Genomic DNA, 22,416 nt, shown 5'->3' with positions numbered 1-22,416 from the left:
CACAGCAAAGAAATGGATGCTCTCTTTCCTCCGATGGACAGATGGTGGAAGCATGGAGATCCTTTTGTAGTTCCATCCAAGAAGAGGCACCATTCTGGACAGCTAAGTTTTCATTACTGTCCTGCTTATTGGTACAGTCCACTGATGGCAAGCACAGTTCTGGGAATAATTTTAAGAGCCGAAGGTTTGAGAACTATATCTATTGTCCTTATTAGTAAAAGGAACCTACCGTCGTAAGAGAATTCAGCCTTCATAGTGCCGAAAGCAAAGGAACAGGGCAGTAATGGTCTGCTTGAACTTCCTAAAGAGCTCCGCATAATCCAGGCTAGCGTTGGTTATGCAGTGGTTTGAGCAAGGGGTGTGTGAGAGGAGTCAGAGGGGTTTTTGTTTTGCTTTTTTCTAGTTGGGGAAGGGGGAGAAGCTGTTTGCCTGAATCTGAAATTATGGACTCTTATGTAGTTCTAAGGAGAGAGTACAGTCCAGAATGGGAGAGGTTGCACCCAGGACTGCTGGGTTCTTGGACCATTTATCATTCCTATTTCGGTGGCAGACTGTCTATTGCTGTAATGCTTCCCTCCCTCTCTTTCGCCTGCTTCCTCACTGCAGTTATGCATGGCTTCTTTGCTCTCTTTATAGTAGCATTTCCGTGAAATGTCTAGCAACATGAGAACATTTTTAGTGCTAGCTGAATGCTGCTTTAGCTAACGTCCTGGGCTCAGTTGAGCAGAAGGGCAGTATATAAATAAACTTTTATTAATAATATAATTATAATAAAAATAACACCTAGTGCTCACAAACATTAGCAATAATTCCTTGAGCAACCTTGCAAAGTAGGTTGATGTTATTTATCTATATTTGCAGTTTGGTGACTAAGAGAGAGAAGGGTGACTTGCCCAAGGCTACGAAGGGGGCAGCAGGGTGGATTGACTTTAAATCGTGCCAACTTAAATAATGGATTTTAAACCACCTAGAAAGACCATTTTTAAAATATTGATTTCTTTACATCGCAAGAAGGTGAACCATTCACATGTCACTTACATACTAGTAAGTTTCTACAACAATGAAACATATTGGTTTGCTTCTAATTAGAACCTTTATACAGCCTAGTAGCATTATCTGCAATTTTGTTGTCATTGATCGTGTGTCCTACCTGCACAGCAAAATCATATCTGCTTAGAACCAGACCTTCGGCTTAGCTCTGTGGATGTATGCAAGGATAGTAGGCAACAGGCATGGGACTGGGCTATAAGTGTACTTCCAATTGCATAAAATTATGTTTCTCTGTTAAAGGGAAAGTCACTGTGCATATTTGCATATTGCTTCATTTATATGAACATCTGTGACTAAGTTGAGTTCTGAACAGATTGCAGAATCTAGGTAGTTGGAAGGCATAAAGTAGGGGTATAATATTCCCCATATGGAAAATGGATAACAGATAGGCTACTTACAAGGATTTTCTGAAGTTTAAAGAGAGTTTAAAGTTTAGAGTTTAAAGTTTGAAAAGAGAAGAGGTATCAGATTATACTATAGATTGGTTTCAGTACTTCGAGGTGAACGGGTTATTTTAAAAATGTTTTTAAAAAGGAAAAACTATGGGGGAGGACTATGAACTTCTCTGCCTGCTACCTTATTAAGGAACATTTACAAAAGATGATTTAATGGTGGTAACTTGAAACCCAGCAAAGTGGTGAAAATGTACAGAAAAAGGTCAAATCTATGCTGGAAGTGCCACAAGGTACAGGGAACCCTGATCTATATGTGGTGGTTGTGTAAATATGATAGAGAATACTGGGAGATTCTATTAAATAAAGGAAGATTTGAGATGAAAATTGGTGGAATTGCAGATTATGCAGCCAACAAAAGACTACCTAGAATGCCATGGAGAGAGGGACTAGGAAGTCTGAGGATAAAAGATAATGATGAGTATTGTATGGTGTATATATAAGTTGTATAAATGCATAAACAAAATAATAATATAAATAAATAGATAGACAGATCACCCATATAGGCTCTGTGGATGATTCTAGTGATATTCAGAATAGCACCCATTGAATCATAGTGCTAACCTGATTCCAGCGCCTGTAAACAACTCATTGCTATGTTTTCCCTTGCAGAGTGATCCAGGCAACTGGTCAGTGCTGGAGCAGCTGGGCCTGGACCAGAGCTCAGATTTCTCAGACACCAGTGTACAGCAGAAGCTGGATGAAGAAAAGGAGAAGATTAAGCGTGAGATTCGAAAAGAGCTGAAGATAAAGGAGGGAGCAGAAAACTTGCGCAAGGCAACCACAGACCGTAAGAACCTCTCCAATGTGGACAACTTGCTCAAGAGTTCCAACCGCAAGCTGGAGGCCCTGCACCACCAACTGCAGGATCTCAATGCACATATTGTCGTCAAAGACCCTGAAGAGCTGGGGGGTAAGTGTGTGCAATGGATGGGTGGGAAGTCAAGGGTCAGGTGCTATGGGGGAGCCAAAAAGCAAGCAGAGATTTAGGGCAAGAATGGGTAGAAACTGATGACAAGGTGCTCAAGCTTTTCTTAGGTATTTGTGGATTTAAGTCTCTCTCTGGCTTCCTGACGATTTCAGCTGGCAAGAGTTTAAAGAACTACAGAGAGGGTTGTTAAATTGTGTTGGTGAGCTTCCCTTGATCAAGACATATCAAATCTTTTAAACACCTCTCACGGTGAGCAAATCCGCGACTTTACTGGGTGGTGTGTGCTCTTTCCCCTAGTTTGGTGAGAGGCATTTAAAAGGAAATGGCTGGTTTAGCGAAAGCTGTCCATAGCTAAGTTAAAGAAGTCACTCATATAAAACAGGACTGGCGGCATCTGCCTGCACTTAAGAATAATTTTGTGGCATAAAGAATAGGATAACCCATCCTGAATGCAAATTAAGAACAGATCTTCCAGTAGGCTTGTGTACTGGGAATAAAGGCATTTATTCTTAGAATTATTTCAGTATCAATACATGGGAAAGCAATTTTAAAAAAGCTTTTATAAAAATGTGGGAACTGCTTTAAAGTGTGAAAAGTGTCTCTCCTATCCCAGGGTACATTCTTCCAGAGTGTGCAGCATCTTATTTTGACTATTCTTCAAATGTTTTAAGACACTATCAAATTCTGCAAAAATGGGCTGTGCCTTCAAACAGTATAGATTGAGGCATGTATTGCTGAGTCAGAAGCTGTATCCCTCTCCTTTTATTATGCAAGAATCATTATAATATGACAATTTTAATTTGTTTTGATGAAGATGACTGTTAGCCTCTTTGAGTATGTTATAGAATAGCAAGCTATAACCTGCCATTTATTATTATGTAATAATTACCTTTCAGATTAGGCTTACTTCAGCTACTATTTTTGAAAACTTGCACATTTCACCTGCATTTTGTTTTGGGGGAAAGTTCAGAATATAGAAGTGAGTATTAATAATTCAGCTAGCTTCATATTTGTCATTGGAGAAACACAGCTTTCCATAGGTTGCTACCTGCAGTTCTTGAATGTTCATAAAACCATCAACAAAGCTGTGAAACTGTGTATTTGTGGTGTGTGTGTGTGTGTGTGAGAGAGAGAGAGAGAGAGATAAAAAGAAAGAAAGAAAGAAAGAAAGAAAGAAAGAAAGAAAGAAAGAACTCATTTGAGCTGCCAGGCATTGTTTGTTTAAAAACTGTTCCGTATAGATCCACACCCTAGCCTGTTGGCACCTTTGTATGGTAGAGGAAACTTTACACTTTGCCAATCCTGTTTGTATGCTCCTCCCTACCTGGCTGTTCCCAGCCCCTTTTTCCTAATAAGCAGCGGCTATGCCAGTCTCCAGATGTGGACAGTCACTAACAGAGCAGAAACTTGGCAGCTGGCCTGTGCGTGTGCAAGGAGGCATTGGGGAATGAGCAGCAGCAGGGAGAGGAACATCCCCAAACCCCTCCGTATGAAGCAATCGAAAAAAGGCACAGTGGAGCCCATGGAGCACACAGGCAGAACCTTGAAATGTCAAGGCGCCACTTCGAATCCAAGATAGCTTGTTGAAACGATGGGGCTGCACTTTATGGAGAGGCAGCAGCCTGTGACTTTGCAAAAGAGGAAGCGGTTGCTGTTGTACCTGACTCCACTGTCAAGCACAGGCCACAAAAATGGGGAGGAGGGGGGGAGAGCCTGTGTATATATATAACTGGGCTAGAAAGCCTGCAGGGCTTGGGCGTGGCTGTTTCCTTTTTGCTTGGAGAACCTAGGCTCAGAGCCCCCTGCAAACCAGAGGTCAGAAAGGATAAGAGTTCTGGATGGGCCACTGTCTAAGCCTGTCCTCATTCAGCCTGTGGGCTGTAATGTGGTGTTGCTGACAACACTGCAAGTGTTCTTTCTAACCAAGTGCTTTGTAAATCTAGGATTTACTCAGTGGTGTACTGGCTTAGAAGATCTGAGCTGCTCTCTTTTTTTCTAAAAAGGATTCATTCCAGTTGGCTTGCTTTACACTACATTGCACAGCAGTGAATACCAAGCAGTTCTGGCAGCCTTTCTCAAGAACAGGCCCCCAATCTTATAGTCCATTCTTTGTCTCTGGGAGAGAGAGAAAATCGCTAAACCGGGAGTGTTGGGACCGCACCATTGCCTAATGCTAGTTCCACATGATGTCAGCTAGGGTCCAGAATTTAAAGTGCCAAAGTCTGAATACGGCCTCTCTTAAAAGCCTTTGGCCTATGTATTCAATGAAGAGTTGTCTGCCCTGACATGGATGTTGCACAAAATACATATATTATTGTTTATGCATCTAATCTAATCTTTCATAGATTAAATCACACTCAAATGCACTAGACCAGACCTGTAGAAGTTTCTCTGGATCCAGGAACATACTAGATACTGGTTAACTGAATTCAGCTTTTTTCTGCTCTCTGTCTCATTGGCAATCTGCTCTTGGATGGAAAACATAATGAGGGAATCCTCTTACTAGGCTTGACAAAGCATCCTTTGTATAACTCTTTATATTTAGTATTTAAATGACAACTTCTTTGTAACAAATGGCCCTTTGGTTGAAACAAGTGAATTTGTGTTTTTATATAATTTGAATAGTATTCAGAAAGATTTCAACGTGCTCATACTGATCAAAGTAACAATGAGCAATGATACAATTTAAAGCAATATCTTTTTTTAAAAAAATGGATCCATAAAACAGTACTGAAGCAGCAAAAAAAGAGATATCATCTGCTGCTGCTTTAGGTTTTCATAGACACTAAAATCCTGAGTACACTCACATTTTAGCCTGGTACAGTGGTACCCCGGGTTACATATGCTTCAGGTTACATACGCTTCAGATTACAGACTCCGCTAACCCAGAAATAGTACCTCGGGTTAAGAAGTTTGCTTCAGGATGAGAACAGAAATCGTGCGGCAGCAGCACGGCAGCAGCGGGAGGCCCCATTAGCTAAAGTGTGGTGTAGAGTGTGGAGCCAGTGTGGTGTAGTGGTTAAGAGCGGTGGACTTGTAATCTGGTGAACTGGGTTTGATTCCCTGCTCCTCCACATGCAGCTGCTGGGTGACCTTGGGCAAGTCGCTCAGCCTCACTCACCTCACAGAGTGTTTGTTGTGGGGAGAGGAAGGGAAAGGAGAACGTTAGCCGCTTTGAGACTCCTTCAGGTAGTGATAAAGCGGGATATCAAATCCAAACTCTTCTTCTTCTAAAGTGGTGCTTCAGGTTAAGAGCAGTTTCAGGTTAAGAATGGACCTCTGGAACGAATTAAGTATGTAACCAGAGGTACCGCTGTACTTAAAAACTCACCAAACTGAGCACAAAGCAAGTAGCTCTGGGGGTGGGGAGTATTCCAGAGTTGAGAGACCACCTCTGAGAAAACCTTTTCCCTTCTTGAGGTAACCTGGACCTCATGATTTTAATGGTTAAGAAGCAGTGCTTTGAATTCTGCCCAGAAAAGGGCAGCAAGTAGGTACAGCAGCCTGAAAACTGGTGAGGTACCTTCTCCAAACAAGTAGACCGGCTGATACGTCTTATTCTGTGCTGAGGTCCAGAAACCTCTAAAGCAGAACACAATCCCGGCTCATTGGCTTGATTCAATCTTTTCCCCAGTGCCTCCTGGGGGGGGGGGTTACGGATTCCAAGATGCCAATGAGCTGGGATGGGCTTAAAGATGTGTATGCATCCCTTTGCATGCTCTTGATGGTTCCTTCTACGTGATGCCAGTTCGCTACCTGCTAGCTCATGCATTTGGATGGTTCCCCTGATAGTGGTGGTCTGGGATTTGTGACCTCTTGGCATTAACCACTTTACTGTCTTCCCAGATGCCCCACAATCGCCAGGCAGCCTGAGCCGATCAACAGCTACCAAGAACCGCATTGCTGGCCTGGAGAAGCAGCTCAATATTGAGCTGAAGGTGAAGCAGGGAGCAGAGAACATGATACAGATGTATGCCAACGGTGCTGCCAAGGTATGTGGATGTCGCTGGCTGGCTGCCTTCTCTCCTGCCCTGAACTTAGCTAGTCCCTGCATGCTCAGCCACTAAAATGCAAATATACCAGCAAAGCTGCCAGATGCAGAGCTAGACCATTGGTCAACCTAGCTCAATGTTGTCCTTTCTGACAGGCAGCAGGTTCTCTCCAAGTTCTTTGGCAGAAAGCCTTTGCCATACCTGAAACGCAAGGTGCTTTGAACTATGCAAGTATGCTAGCCTTTTCGCCTCTAACTGCCTCTTGCTTCCAGCAAAGCCGGAATGGCAGGCTGGTTGCATATATAGCTGCAAAAGAGGGAAAGTTCCTAGATAATGATATCAGCAGGTAATTCCTGCTGGTCCATATACATATTTCCTATTAGACCAGTAAACCTTTCTGAGCAAACTCTTCTGCTATGGCTGTATGTCTTACCATTAGCTGCAAAAAACATCTAAATATAGTTGCTCTATTAAGCAGTGCCGCATACGGTTGCACCAGGAAAATTTTGGTCCAGATATCACATGCAATTACACATTTTCATATGATCTCGTCCTTGGGACCAAGATGGCAACAGTTGACTGAACTGATATGAAAATAACATTTTTGTGCATCAGAACTTTTGAGGGAGGAGGCGCTTCTGTGGATGAGTTTGGCGTCTTTGTTATCAGGTTCTCAGGATTGAAAAGAAAAAGAAAAAGTTGGGTGGGATTCAATGTAGTGAAAGGCAAACATTCTGTCAGCACAAGGGTTTCCTCTTGCTGAACAGAATGTCCCCGTCCCCCATGCAATTCAAAACTGTTCTAAGGATTCCCCCAACCCTCTGGAGAAGATCTGGGGACAGGGTGAGGCGCACTTGGAGGAAGGAAATGAAGGACAAACCAGTTGCTCAGGTGGACATTCCGCTCGCGCAGTTATTTATTAAAATACCACTTTCAAAATTGCTGTGATTGGGTTTTCTGGTTTTAAATATTCACATTGGAAACCACTTTTGTTGAGGAAGCAGACTGGTTACTTAAAGGGATTTTGTAGCTGCTTCTGTTTTGAGGCTTACCCCGTAGACTGGATGCCTAGGATGTGGTTCAGTATGCAGAAGAATAGGACAGGATACCTCCAGGTTTAGGAAGCATGGGGGTGTGTGAGGGGGTGTTTTCTTCTGTTATGGCTAGGGACTGATGCGCTGAGAGCCAGATGGGCAGGCTTTGCCCTTGGATTGGGATGCATTCTAATGACTAATTCTCTCCTGCCGTCCCTGCTAATCCCACCCCCACCTGGCCTGCCCTCTAGGATCGGAAGCTGCTGCAGACAGCCCAGCAGATGCTACAGGACAGCAAGACCAAGATCAATATAATCCGCATGCAGATCCGCAAGGCTATGCAGGCTGACGAGGTGCAGCTGAATATGGAAGATGGGCAAGGTGAAGGGGAGGATAAAAAAGAAGGTCCCTGTGGCCAGCAGGCTGCAAAAGCCAATGTCCCTTTCTCCCACCTTTCAACCTTTAATGAGCTTTTCGAGAGCTGGAGAATGTCAGGAGCTCATCCTCCACTCGAGTAGGACCCTGGCAGAGACACATGCCTGACTGGCATGATCACTCCCTTCTGGTCAATCGTTCGGGAGCTTCAAAAGCTTTCTTCAGCCCAAACATCACAGCGACTGATGCCAACAGACACCGGCACACTTAGGGATCCGTAGAGTCTTTGCAGCTTGCATAACAGACCTCAGCAACTCAGCATTTTGGCTAATCTACTTTATTTACATATAAACACACATGGAGCACTGCAACATGGCTCCCCCTCTCTCTAGCATCAGACAGCAAAGAGAAAAAGAACAAAAGACAATAGTCCCACTTCATGGAACACAGTAACACAAACATCCTGTCTCCGTCACTTCCCACTCTGTGGAGTCAAAACATACACCATCATGTGATAAGACAACAATCCTATGACTGCAATCACGGAGCAGGAATTCTAACAGAGAATGCTCCCTGGAGCAATTTGAAAAACCTCCACCTGGTGCTGGGAAACCCCCCCCCCCATTTCCTTGTGCCTGGGATGCATGTGTTCTGGGTTCCCTCCACAACTAATCCTGCCATCTCTGATGCACATAGCAGATGCCTGATGCCCATCCTGTTACTTGCAGGTAACACTGACCTGAGCACCATTGAGTTGAGGATCGAAGAGCTGCGGCACCACTTCCGGGTGGAGCACGCTGTTTCTGAGGGGGCCAAGAATGTGCTGCGCCTTCTGGGCTCCACCAAAGTTCAGGACCGCCATGCCATCTCCGAGGTAATGGGCGCTTCGCTCAGCTGGGGGGGGGGAGGCGGGTCTCATAAGGTCCGATTATATACACTCACACACACGTACACATAATTATAAATGGTTTGGGAATTGTATATGAGTCCTTTCCCTAGGACTACTATGAGCAGCTAATAGGGTTGAAATCAGCCAAACTCCTCTCCCCATTCCCCCCACCCTGGCTTAGGTTTCCTCTTGCAGCATTCACTATTAATGAAGCTGTCTAGGGGAAACAAGCAGACCATCTGTTTGTCACAGAGGTTGTGGCAGGTATCATAATTTGCAGAGTCTTCATAAGCAGAGTCTGGCAGGAATCTGAGATAAGTTAAAAGGTCTGGGGCATCTATTTGTCCTTCTTGACTGTTCTACGGTTCCCTAGCCTGTGACCTGTTGCATCCAGTTCTACTTGCTGCTGAAATTAGGAGTGGGTGGGTTATTGTATTTGAGTTGCCCAGCTGCAAGCTCTGCTACTGAGATGTGACTTGGGATGTTTGTGAATTAATGAGTACTGTGCCTCCATGTCATTGTTCATATCCCAAGAAGGCTGTGGTATTAGTACAAGGTTGGGAAATGGGGTGGCGGATGGAACACCCATCAGTGCCATGTGTAGGATGTAGCCATATTTGTCCCTGGCCGTTTTAGGCACAGACCAAGCTGAACGAGTCAAGCCAGAAGCTGGACCTTTTGCGGCACTCCCTGGAGCAGCGTCTAGCTGAGCTGCCTCAAGATCACCCAAAGGGCTGCCTCATCAAGGAAGAGCTCATCCTGGCATCCTCCCCGGCCTTCAGTGCACGTAATACCACCTCCTACCAGCACAACCAATACAACACCCTCTCAAAGCCATCTCCACTCACAGGTAACTATGGACTTAGCTTTGTTTGGGGTGCCTTCAAAGCCCTCGCAACTCACCGTTGCTATTTTTTGGTGGGGTTTTCAGCACTGTCCACTCCCTAAATGCCCCAGGGCTGTCCATAGTTAGCACCTCTCTAATTTGCTCAAGACTCCTTCCTCGCCTCACTCTCTCCTTTCCTATACCTTAGTAGTGGGAGAACCCTTGCTCTCTCAAACCCTTAAGAAGGCTCCAGGGAGTTGCTCTGCTTTGAATGCTGCTGAGCAGGGCCTGCTGGACCTTCCCCTTTGAGTTGTTGTCTCTCTTGTTGATAGGGATGCTTGAAGTGCAGTTGTTGGGCTGCAGTGAGCTGTTGGAATATGTCCCAGGACGCACCCGTGGCTCCACTGTCTCCCTGCCGTGCAACAGCCCTGGTGAAGCGCGGCCATCTTTCATGAGCCGCAGCGGGCGAGGCCTGTACAGCCGAAGCGGCAGCGTAAGCGGCAGGACCACCATCAAATCAGAAGATAATAGCAGTGAGTAATGAGGGGGGTGGTTGGCAGGCTCTAAACTGGGCGAAGGGTCAACTGGAAGAAAGGAGCCCTTCTAGCACAACTAGTCCTACGTGGGGGTCTGTGGTCCCTGTCTTTCTCTCAGCGGTTCAGTCAACATCAGGTGGAATCCTTCTACTCTGTTTTTTCTCATTCATCTCTAATTTAAGAGATTTTATTTTTTTTAAAAAAATGTCCAGTAGCACCTTAGAGACCAACTAAGTTTGTTCTTCCTATAAGCTTTTGTGTGCATGCACACTTCTTCAGATACACTCATAAGAGATTTTGTTCGCTCTGCCATCATCTGCTGAAGAATGTCAACAGTAAGTTGGGTATCTGAAGACGCATTTCTTTTCTCTGCTGTCCTTTTCCTGGTACCTGACATGCTGAGTGTTGGGACACACACCCTGTTTCCTGCTTCACTTTTTAAGAGTTAACACTTCTGAACTTGTTCCCCTTTCTTACTTGCTGCCTGTCGCTTTTCCAGCTTATCGGTACTCTTCCTCTTGCAGATGAGGTGAGTGCTGTGCTGAAGCTGGATAATGTAGTTGTTGGCCAGACGGCCTGGAAACCCAGCGGCCTACAAGCCTGGAACCAGACTTTCGCAGTGGAGCTGGAGAGGGTATGTGGAAAGATGCATCCTTCTATGATGTTCCTGGTTGGGTCACAGGGGGTCACCAGTTTTATAATGGAAAGAAGACCCCTGTGTTTGCTATCCTTTTGGGAAAGGAATGGAGGGTGGCAACCATATTCATACCCACTTAATTTGCTGTTGGCCCCCTCTTCTCAAATGTCAAATTATAACTTTGTGGAGGAATGAGAGAGTTTATCAGGACTCATACACTGATATAAAAGAGGAATTTTGTTCATTTGTGCATCTCAAGGACATAGCAAGGGTCAGTAAGATTCTTTGGTCTTTGTACTCATCAAGCAGTAGACTGGTCAGCTATAGCTCTGGCACCTTTTGTGTCATATTGCTAAACTGTGCTTCATACAGAGAAAGGTGGTGAAGGTGTGTTGTCCCCCAGTGTCAGTTTTGATTGTGCCTTGGTATGGCAGTTGTGGGTACAATGTAGAGTCAAAGCCAATAAGCTGCTGCCTTTTTTAAAAAAAAATGGATTATTTCCCTTCCTCTCAGGCACGAGAACTCGAGATTGGTGTGTACTGGCGTGACTACCGCAGTCTCTGTGCCCTGAAATACCTGAAGCTGGAGGATTTCCTTGACAACCAGCGCCATGAAATCCACCTGGAGTTGGAGCCACAGGGCATTCTCTTGGCAGAGGTAATAAAAAAGAGCCACACTGGGCAGAACTGGGATCTGAACATCTAGAGATCCAGCAAGTCAGATTTCTTAGCAGAATACTCTTAGATAACATGGGAAATGCCAAAACACAAGAGTTATCTGATAATAGCAGAAGAAATACAACCCCATTTTTGCTATCATTTTTGTGAATATTAAGGAAGTCCTCAAAATAATTCCTATTATTATTATTCCTTCTATAGAGTCTAAGCACTTGTCCAGTGTACTGCTAACATGCAGCCCTTTGTAAAAGTGGAAGTTTCCTATAAGCAACAATACACTCTCCCTATATTGGCAGAAATAACCTGTGCTTTGTGAATCTCTGTTTTTTATTTAGGGTTGAAATATATATATATATATATATATATATATATATATATATATATATATATATATTTTCCTTGGAATTTCCCCTGTTTGGTATTTAATCATATCTTCCAGAATATTTTTCTCAAGTGAACATGGGTGTCACATTGCTGGATTGCAACCAGCATAAGCCTTGCACTGAATTTTTAAAATTGTCTACAAAATTCCAAAGCATACTCTTTAAGTTGCCTATGAATTTTGATGTTGGTTCTCCCCCCCCCCCCATCTATAAAGTGCTTTGATTTGATCATTAGGAAAATGCAGTTTACCTACAACAAAAGCACCACTTTGAGAAAATACATTTAGCATGTGTACGGTTACTGTGAACATGCACAAAGAAATCCACCTGGAAAGGCTTTGTTCTTTTTCTGAAGCATTGCATCTCATTTGGATGCTAAAATATGGAATATTCGTTACAGGGACAATCAACAGACTGCTATCTCTTTCAGTGCCAATTCAATTCCTGTGGGATAGTTTCCTCCCACAAAGATTTCATGTTGAGAAAAAGAAGTCAAAACACCCCCAGCTTCTGTTTTGTCTCATTTTGACAGGATGAAAGAATGATCTCCAAACCATTTATTCCAGCCTGGAAACAGTGTTGGTGAACCCTGAATTAGTATGGCGTTAGCAAGGAGATAGATGTTGCCTCTCTATAGGTTTTCGGTGCACTGCCAAAACCCTTTTTATTTCAGTGAGCTGTCAGTTTGGTTTAATGCTTTTAGCTCCTTGCTTTTAAACTTGTTTTGACCTGCTCTTAATTATATGGTGCTGTTCTTCATAATCATCAGATTGTCTCCATTGTATTTGTTTTGATATGTTATTAGTAACTTTGTGAGCCACTTTGAATTTATTTGTAAAGAAAATCAGGGTAGAAATTTCTAAATACAGTGGTACCTCGGGTTAAGTACTTAATTCATTCTGGAGGTCTGTTCTTAACCTGAAACTGTTCTTAACCTGAACTTTAGCTAATGGGGCCTCCTGCTGCCGCCACACTGCTGGAGCATGATTTCTGTTCTCATTCTGAAGCAAAGTTCTTAACCCGAGGTACTATTTCTGGGTTAGCAGAGTCTGTAACCTGAAGCGTATGTAACCTGAAGCGTATGTAACCCGAGGTACCACTGTAAAACGAATGTTGTAGGGATCTAAGGCCTTACACTCTTACACTGGTACTTATGGAGCTCTGATTTTTCTGACAGTGCTTGGCTGTCCCTGTTTTCATCCTCATGACAGGGCTGGGCAGTGGGGAAAGATTTAAGTTTCCCACTGTGATGGGAAAGAAGCTGAGGCTGGTGACAAGACTCTTGGGCTGGGGTATTGTTTAGATCAGAGCTTTCCAAACTGTGTATCGCAACATGTTAATATTTCGGCTGCAATCTGTCGGTGTGTCACATGAATGCTCCCCACGCCCCTCCTGGGGCTGGAAATGGGTTTGTTTAACCTTTGGTTTGCTAGTAAAACTGAATTACTGTGTCACGAAATGATGCATGTCTAAAGAGTGCATCACTGACATGGAAAGTTTGGAAAGCTCTGGTTTAGATGGTTTTGTGTTATTGATAATAATTTTTCATATATTTTTAGATCTTAACTATGATTTATGTGGAAATGGTTCAGTTTGGTTGTGTTCTTTCTGATGAGTTTTATTTATTGCTTAGGACTACTTTTGTTATGTTTGTAATTCTGCAAATGTTTTCATGTTGTAAGCCACTTTGAGCATGGTTTTTACTATGCAAAGGTGGCATACAAATAAAATGATGGTGGTGATGATGATTTGCACGGATCACCTGATCTGAGTGTGCACGCCTCTGTCCGCCTGCATGTATGTGGTGTACATATGTGTGTTCAAGAGTGTGGGAAGGCCACACCCAGCGCTGGCCTAGCAGCCCCTGGAGTGGTTGCCCTGGGGCTGAGAAAGGCTAAGCCCCTCCCTCCTGCTCCAAGGTGGAGATGTCTTCTATCCCATTCTATGTGGGTGTGCTTTATAACCTACCCATACGGCCTCAGCCTTGAGGTTCTTTTTGCAGTAGTGTTCATAGCAGAAATTATCGCCCAGTGTGCAAACTCACCCTTGACTAGCTTATGTCATTTTCCCCTGCTGCAGGTTACCTTTTTCAACCCTGTCATTGAGCGCATACCCAAGCTCCAGCGGCAAAAGAAGATCTTCTCCAAGCAGCAAGGTAAGGGTTGGGTGAAAACGCCAAAAGGGCAGGCAGCATCTTCGCAACCCTAGCCTTGCCTGGTTTTTTTAGGTGCTTTCTTAACACACATTGTAGAATGGTTGATTGAATCACGCATCCTTCTGCCAACAACTTAGCTCACAGGTAGCCATTGTTGTGCCCTCCAGGTGAATGATGGGAGTTGTAGTCCAGCAGCAGCACATTGGGTAACCCTGGGTTAGTTTGGGAGAAGAAAACAAGCTGTGTTGCTGACTGTGTACATTGGTATCCACCTAAGGAATCCTATCAGCGCAAGCCTTGTGTGAGGGCTTCCACAACGTGGCCTTCCCCTCCTATCCTCCCCTGGCACCCCCTGAAATTGACTTGTGGGGTTTCTCTTCTCTCCCCCCCCCAAAAAAAAAACAGTGCATGGGGGAAGGAGGAAAGGGAGATCATTCTGACTGGCAAGCTGCAGTGTTTGCACTGGCAGGATGTGCACCATAGTGCAACATTGAACTCCACCCACTGTGTCATAATTTAGTGACAGGTAGGTGCAATCAGAGTTCCTTGTGGGGTATTGTCAGGAGTGGAAGTTTGATATGACGTATTATTTAAGAAGGAATGTGCAAGTTGCTCTTACTGGCACTTGGAAATGGGGATGGGTCTAGTCAGGAATCCTTCAACACTTCAGGAAAACACTCCCTTGCACAACTAGGTCAGAAAAGGGTTGGAACCCCCATCGTCTTATAAGTCTTAGGAACTATCATTTAATACTGCACTTCATGTAAATGTTTCTTTCCATACGCTGATCACATCATCCTGGTAGCATTATGTCCACTTACGTGTATGTGGTCTCAATGAGGGGTGGTCTTCCTTCTTCATGGGTACAGGCACTGCAGGGAAAGAGAATGATACTGGTAACACTTATTGTGTGTGTGTGTGTGTGTGTGTGTGTGTGTGTGTGTGTGTGTGTATGGTATAGTTCAAGGGTTAAAAGCGCTTCACTGCAATATCTTAGTAATCCTTACAACAGACCCGTAAGAGAGGACAGTGGCACTCTTGTATGGCATAGGGCTGGAGATGAGAGATAGTGGCTTTCTTAAGGCCGCATAATAAGCTTGCAGCTAACGTGAGATTTGAACCAGATATGTCGCTGCTCACTTTCAGCCTGTAGGCTACACCAGCTCTCAAAATAGCTGTGTTATCACATACACAATATGCTTAGATTTGGAAGGTATTAACCACAGGTCTTTCGGGAGAGTGAAGCGTTTCATGACTACATCGTTAAAGCACTTGCATTAATGAAGGCAGGTGTGAGGACCCACCTTCACTATAAAATGAAGTATTTTGTACATTTCAGTCATCGTCACTAATTGCTTGTGACTGAAGATTCTTGACTTGCTGGCTTAATGCTATTTATTTATAAAAATTTCTTTCCCAACCTTTCACCATGTGATTCCAGAGCTGGTTACAACAAGATGATGCACAATTATAAAGACAAATAAAACTGTTGGGGGTCATATAAAACAAGTAAAGCCATTCCAAATGGCTAGAACCTGGGGCCACCCAGAGAATCTGATTGATTCAGAAGAGAACAGATTTCTTCATTACACATTGTTAACCTGTGGATGCACTTCCATAGGATATGGTGGTCGCTTTGAAAGGGAATTAGCCTTGTCCTCAGTTTGTTTGGCAGTCAGCTGCTACTAGGTAAGGGACCCCTGACCATTAGGTCCAGTCGTGGCCGACTCTGGGGTTGCGGCGCTCATATCACTTTATTGGCCGAGGGAGCCAGCGTACAGCTTCCGGGTCATGTGGCCAGCATGTCTAAGCCGCTTCTGGTGAACCAGAGCAGCGCACGGAAACACTGTTTACCTTCCCGCCAGAGCAGCACCTATTTATCTACTTGCACTTTGATGTGCTTTCGAACTGCTAGGTTGGCAGGAGCAGGGACCGAGCAACAGGAGCTCACCCCGTCGCGAAGATTCAAACCATTGACCTTCTGATCGGCAAATCCTAGGCTCTGTGGTTTAACCCACAGCGCCACCCATGTCCCCAGCTGCTACTAGATGATGCCTTATATGCTGCCCCCAGGTTCAGAGCCAGAGCCAGAATGCCAGTTGTGAAAACAGCAGTGGAAGAAGGCGATTGTCCTCATGCACTGCATATGGGCTTTCCTGGGGTTCGCTGGTTGGGCTGTGTTAGAAACAGAAGGCTTGCTTTGATGCAGGAGCACTCTCAGGGTTTATGGTCTGACATTTCTCCCCAAGGGAAAGCTTTCCTGCGTGCCCGCCAGATGAACATTGATATTGCCACTTGGGTGCGACTCCTGCGGCGCATCATCCCCACGGCCAACACCACAGGCACTTACAGCCCTTCAACGCAGATGACCCCAACATCTGGCTCCGAAAGCAGGCACAGCCTCAACTCTGGGTAGGTGCCTACTAGACTGGGTGGGTAAGCAGCCTGTGCAACAGGGAAACACAAGTTCTTTTATATTGTGGCTCTCTTTTTTTCTTTGGTTGCTAGGGTCAAGGCAGGCATAGGCAAACTCCAGCCCTCCAGATGTTTTGGCACTACAATTCCCATCATCCCTAGCTAACAGGACCAGTGGCCCAGGGATGATGGGAATTGTAGTCTCAAAACATCTGGAGGGCTGGAGTTTGCCTATGCCTGGGTTAAGGAAAGAAGGGGATTTGAGGGGAAACAATATGTTTGAAGGGGCAATGTTGAGGTACCCTATTCTCGGTTGGGCATTAGGGTGCCACCAGGTGGGTGTTGTCTAGCATTATAAGAATATCACAATTGTGCTTGCTCTCATTTGTGGCTGTGCCATAGCCATGCAGGTTTCTAGACCCCTTGACAACTTCCTTCCAGGGCCCAGTTCACAAAGCAATCAGAGCTCCCCCCCCCCAATAAGCACGTGCCTTTCTCCAAGACACAGAGATGTTCTCCTGCAGGTCTAGCTCTTGCCTAGGCTACCTAGACTGCTGCCAGTGTGATGCTGAGGCCTGGAGGCAGTGATCTGGGTGCTGCTTGCCTCCATTTCTTACTCAACTGCAACCCCATGATGTTATTGCCTGGGATTCTCCAGAGTGGCATTTTCTCCTTTTCTCCAGGGACATTGCCATTGAGAAGCTGAGCTTGGATGGGGACAGAATTCAAATTGAGCAGGTGGGCCAGGATGACAGTGAGCTTCCTGGGAAGGTCTTGTTGGTAAGTGTCTGTGTTCTTCCCCTTCTTTCATCTGTCCGCCTGGAAGTTGCTCCCTTGTCTGCTCCTCTGTACAGCAGTGAGTTGCCTTAATCTGCCATTTGCAGATGCCTCTAATTTGTTTGTGTGCTTGTCTCTTCAGACCTCACAAGTTGGGGAGGAGATTCCCTTCCAGGTGGAGCTGGGCCCAGGAGGGGAGGCAAGAGGATCTGATGGTACTTTCCACAGGTAGGGGACAATCATTATTCCCCCTCCCACTCCTCATGCACCCCCTATATGCAGATCCTTGCTCACCTTCTATGTCATATACACACTTCAATTGCACCGCACCTCCTTACCATGTTCCAACCCTGCCTCCTAAAGTGGCTAACCTCAGTCTATAGTGCGATGAAAGCTTAGTTGTGGCTCATCCCTTGCATGGGTTCCAACATTTCTTGACCTCTTATTTCCAGCAGTTACTTCGGTTTGGGAGATAGCAAACATAATATATTGTTGTCTGGGGTGCTTGCCTGGAATGTGCACATGCAGATTTCACAAACCACTGAAGTTTTAAGTGTAACACCATTGATAACATATGTCTTGCTTCCCTACCACCTTTCATAGTGCCCAAAGTGTGGTGTTCCCTGTTGCAGAAACAGGGGATTCTCACATGAGCTGACATTCATAGGCCCAAGTGTGGAGAAGCTCATTGTGTATGTGTGTGTGTGATTTTTTGGGGTGGGGGAGAGAGGTGGGGGGACAGCTTTCGCCAACTTGTTCTTTTTATCTCACAGCAGCCACCTGAGAAAAATGCCTCTAGCATTGGATGACTTCCGATTTGTCGCTGTGCTGGGGCGTGGCCACTTTGGCAAAGTGAGTATTCTAATAATTCCTCCTCAATACTTCTAGCTATCTTATATTCCTCCAAGAGGTGCATCTGCTTCCCCCCCATCCTGACAGGCATAAGGCCATCTGCTAGTGGGTGACTAGGGTCTGGAACCCTGGCTCCTCACTTCTTCTGCTTGAACCTCTCCTGATGTCCTAGTTTGCCTCTTCAGTGTCAGAGAAATGTTAGATGCTAGTTTAGTCGCTGATCTATTCTGCCTTTCTTGTGTTCGCCTTGGGCGTAGGTGCTGCTGTCTGAATTGCACCGCACAGGGGAGCTATTTGCTATTAAAGCCTTGAAGAAGGGTGACATTGTTGCAAGGGATGAGGTGGAGAGGTGAGTCTGTTCCAGCAGCCAAGGAAAGGCATGGTGCCAGGGGGGCTGGAGGGCATCTCTGGGCATTTTTAATATGATTTTGGTGTCATAATAGTGCTAGTTTGGGATAAGACCTGAGTCTCCATCCCCATACTAGGCTCTGTTCCTGTTGCCTTGGCAGAAAGATTATGTGTGTATGCAAGAGAAATGGTATTTGTATGCAGGAGCTGAAAAAGCACGTTACTTCTCATGAGGAGTCATGGGCTCATGCAACTCCCAAGGTCCCCCAAAGGGGAGGAGGGAGCAGTTCTAGCCAGTTAAATGCCATTACTCCAAAGGTGCTGTAACCTCCCATGCTGTGTCTGTCTCTTTGATCACTCCCATGGGAATACTTATCCCACATGTGCCTGCCTCAAGTAGCATCAAGGCTCCCCACACCCCACTATACATAAGGGTAAAATGCATGTATGCATTGAATTGTGTGGGAGTGGGAGCTGGGAGGGAGGCAGTTCCGATGTGGTAGATCTCTGCCTTCACAGCTCTGTGTCTTCTCAGTGAGACAGCCATGCATGCATGTGGATGCACACACACACAAGCAGTGACAAATGCACAAATTGCAACTGTGAAGGCAACAGCCTGTTTTTAGAGTGCCAGGCAATGTGTGGTTGTCACCCTCCTGACATGGTTTCTCTCTCCCCCCCCCCTTCCCTACTAGCCTGATGTGCGAGAAGAGGATCTTTGAGATCGTGACCCATGCACGACACCCCTTCCTAGTGAACCTCTTCGCCTGCTTCCAGACACCCCAGCATGTCTGCTTTGTCATGGAGTACACAGCAGGCGGAGACCTCATGATGCACATCCACACGGATGTATTCACAGAGCCACGTGCCACGTGAGTTATGGGTCAGGGAGAGGGAGCCACAGGGCAGGCAATGGAAAGGGGCTAGAGGCGCCTAAAAGCATCTTGCCCATTGCTGTTTTGGGGTCACTTGCTCTCTTGCCAGCACACTGAGAGCCAATTAGGCAGGGATGCAGTGGGTGGCGAGTCTGCCTTTCCAGCCCTATTTACTTTGCCTGTTTCTGCACACTTCTCTTCTTGAAGCCTTCATGCAGTTAGTTAGTCACTGCTGACTAACCAGAGAAGGGCTGGTCATGGTCTCTCCCTCTCTTGCCCTCTGTAGGTTTTATGCTGCTTGCGTTGTGCTGGGGCTGCAGTTTCTTCACGACCACAAAATTGTATACAGGTAGGTAACGCCATGAGGGCCACCATCCTGGTAAATTCCTCCCCCCCCCAAGAGTCTCTTCTGCACTCTTCCGTGCTGTCTTTTTGCTCTGTGCTGCTTGATATGTGTTATAGCGTAGCAGGGTGTTGTTCATCTGCCTATGCACAGTGGGATAATCGTGGTGTCTCCTGCCAAACAAAGAGCTGTGCAATACTATACAGGATTCCTGTGTTACAGTGCAACTTCAGTTAACCCTGTAGCCCCCTTCAGTGAGGTTGGCTAATAGTTTCTGCAGAATGCAGTGGTTCTCTCTGCCTAAAATTCTCTTGCCCTGCAGGGATCTGAAGCTGGATAACTTACTGCTGGACACAGAGGGTTTTGTGAAGATTGCAGACTTCGGCCTCTGCAAAGAAGGTGATTGTCTGGGGTGAGATGGATACCTCCACGGTAGGCATAGGATCCTCTAAACTGGGGGTAGTGAACCCACAGCCGGCAGGCTGTAAGATATTTTAATGGCCACAGACCTTTTTCCACCCCCACCCCCCTGCCCGACATTTGACATTTTCAGGATTTTCCAGAATTTGTTAAAGCACTTTTTTCCAGAATTTTGCAGATTTACCTTGTGGCCTTGCTTGGATGCATAGTTATTGCACTTAATTATTTTTTAAGCCTTTGCAGTCCTTAAACATCACTAAAACTCCTTAGACAGAGTGATTCTGCAGCTCTCAGTAACTTTTGTCCCAGGCACTTCCTGTAGCTTCACGCTGACACCTAATGAAGAGATATAATCTCTGCTAAGGAACTCGAGAGCAGCCAAAGCTTGAAGCTGCAGAATGCATATCTTTTCATTGGTGCCAAGCTGCAGGAAGTGCAGTAGCACTTCTTCCCTCGCCCCTGCATTTATTCCTCTTTTTATAGTATACTGGGGGGGGGGGAGAGAGGAGAGATGCATTTGTATCTGCCAGCCTGTCCCCCTTCAACTGAGTGTGTGCGTGCCTGCTTTGTTGTGTGTGTGTGTGTGTGCGCGCGCCCCCCAACTGTGTGTGTGTGCAGGCTGCTTTTCATCTTCTCTCCACACTCCCGGGACTGTATGCACTATGTGCTCCATGGGTGTACACATGCGTCCGAATGTGTGTTCATTCTGGCTTGCAGCCCTTGGCCCTCAACCTGAAAAATGTTGACCGCTCCTGCTCTAAATCAAAATGCAAACGAAGTACAGCCTTGTAGAAATGATGCCAGACTAAAACAACTGCCCTGGTAGGCACTAAACTAATCTACAATGATCCCCAAAAGACCTGGTTGGTGGGGAGCATGCAGAGGGGAGGAATGGTCTGTTTTGCTTAAGCTTTCTTAGCCCAGTTCTCCACTGTAATGTGAAATCCTCCAAATCCTGAAGGAGAATGTGCTTCATCTATCCCTTATTTGAAAAGTACCCCTCAAATGTTTCCAGATGTTTGTCCCTCCCTGGCAGGCACTTTGCAGAGGGCTGTCGGTGAGGGAACGTGTTAATAACCACTTTCTTTTGCTCTGCCAGGGATGGGCTATGCTGACCGCACCAGCACCTTCTGTGGGACTCCAGAGTTCTTGGCTCCTGAGGTGTTGACAGACACATCATACACAAGAGCCGTTGACTGGTGGGGCTTGGGGGTCCTTATCTACGAGATGCTTGTAGGGGAGGTGAGTCCCACCTGTTTGACTGAGGAAAACAGTGAGTTGAGTGCAAGAGACCAGGTTTCATTATTGGCAATGAAGCATAGGATTGTGTGTGTGTGTGTAGGTTTGGGGGTTGAGGGGTTGCGCACAGAGAGAGAGAGCGTGCAGAAGAACTTGGATGTTTTGGGTGACATATGATCATTGGCCCATCTTGCTCAGTAATTGCCATGGCTGCCCAGGAGTCTCTCCAAGTCCAACCTGGCTAGGTCAGGCATTTAAACCGTTGCAAAGCAAGATATTCTCCCACTGAACTGCAGCCGTTCCCAAGGAGGGATATTAAAGAGGCCTCGTTCTCCACAAGAGCCTAGGAAGAGCAAGGTTGGAAGTTCTGTGGGCTAGCACTGACTTGAGAAGAGTTTCCTATACAAGGCCATGTGAGCCACCTAGGTGCTTTATTCTCACTGGGGCATGGGGGGTGGTCCAGCACAGATGAAAGCAAGGGTGTCCTGGAGTTCATCCTAAGGGATGCCCAGAGGAACAGATCATCAATGATACCCTTCATCCACTGATCCTGCCTTGATTGACTTTGTAGTCCCCATTCCCTGGAGATGACGAAGAGGAAGTATTTGACAGCATCGTCAATGATGAAGTGCGCTACCCCCGTTTCCTTTCCTCGGAGGCCATCGGCATCATGCGCCGGGTGAGTCTAGGGGCTCCCCCCCCCAGTCTGGGCTGGAGGCTTGCCAGAGTCAAAAAGGGTTGGGTTGCGGGTAGTTCCTACTTAAGGGAGCATAGGCTGTAGAGAACAAGGGGAGGGTTTGGGGGCCTTGAGCACAGTGGAGCACCATTCTTTTGCAAATTCCTTCAACCCACCCCAGGCCTGATTATGGACCGAGCATGAGCCAAATAGAGCACACTCTTCTCCGTCGCCCCAGGCTTTGGGAGAGACTGTGGAGGGTAGGAATAGGTTAACAGCAGCTTTGCTTGCTCACAGGGAAGCCTGGTGCTGATGATCTCTCTCTCTCTTTCTGTCTCCGCTCAGCTGTTGCGGCGAAACCCAGAACGTCGCTTGGGCTCTAGTGAGCGAGATGCTGAGGACGTGAAGAAGCAGCCATTCTTCAGGGTCAGTTTCTGTCTGTCTTTCTGCTTCTCCCAGATTCCTCCTTCAGGGTAATGCTGAGAGAGCCTCTGCCCCAGCTTCTTGGAATCTAAAATGCACCCACTGTGGGCC

At 46.0% G+C, this 22,416-nt stretch overlaps 1 protein-coding gene across 5 annotated transcripts in view; it reads left to right on the top strand.

Moving 5' to 3' along the window:
* PKN1 (protein kinase N1) overlaps positions 1 to 22,416 on the top strand; it is a 61,867-nt gene that overhangs the window by 31,614 nt on the left and 7,837 nt on the right. For 3 of the 5 annotated variants that reach the window (XM_083597588.1, XM_083597590.1, XM_083597586.1), the window contains exons 2-21: positions 2,115 to 2,415; positions 6,280 to 6,425; positions 7,711 to 7,840; positions 8,563 to 8,708; positions 9,360 to 9,573; positions 9,882 to 10,082; positions 10,610 to 10,719; positions 11,236 to 11,379; positions 13,862 to 13,937; positions 16,187 to 16,349; positions 17,036 to 17,132; positions 17,272 to 17,357; positions 17,903 to 17,981; positions 18,239 to 18,330; positions 19,025 to 19,201; positions 19,491 to 19,553; positions 19,870 to 19,946; positions 21,067 to 21,209; positions 21,778 to 21,885; positions 22,228 to 22,308. In XM_083597588.1, coding sequence (XP_083453714.1) covers positions 2,115 to 2,415; positions 6,280 to 6,425; positions 7,711 to 7,840; positions 8,563 to 8,708; positions 9,360 to 9,573; positions 9,882 to 10,082; positions 10,610 to 10,719; positions 11,236 to 11,379; positions 13,862 to 13,937; positions 16,187 to 16,349; positions 17,036 to 17,132; positions 17,272 to 17,357; positions 17,903 to 17,981; positions 18,239 to 18,330; positions 19,025 to 19,201; positions 19,491 to 19,553; positions 19,870 to 19,946; positions 21,067 to 21,209; positions 21,778 to 21,885; positions 22,228 to 22,308 — 2,634 coding nt within the window. The remainder of the gene's footprint in view (positions 1 to 2,114; positions 2,416 to 6,279; positions 6,426 to 7,710; positions 7,841 to 8,562; positions 8,709 to 9,359; positions 9,574 to 9,881; positions 10,083 to 10,609; positions 10,720 to 11,235; positions 11,380 to 13,861; positions 13,938 to 16,186; positions 16,350 to 17,035; positions 17,133 to 17,271; positions 17,358 to 17,902; positions 17,982 to 18,238; positions 18,331 to 19,024; positions 19,202 to 19,490; positions 19,554 to 19,869; positions 19,947 to 21,066; positions 21,210 to 21,777; positions 21,886 to 22,227; positions 22,309 to 22,416) is intronic. The other 2 variants (XM_083597589.1, XM_083597587.1) reach the window with 1 other exon arrangement.

The sequence above is a fragment of the Podarcis filfolensis genome (assembly GCF_964270895.1).
Source record: "Podarcis filfolensis genome assembly, chromosome: 2".
In the NCBI taxonomy this organism is placed as follows: Eukaryota; Metazoa; Chordata; class Lepidosauria; order Squamata; family Lacertidae; genus Podarcis; species Podarcis filfolensis.
This window is presented reverse-complemented; position numbering and strand designations above follow the sequence as displayed.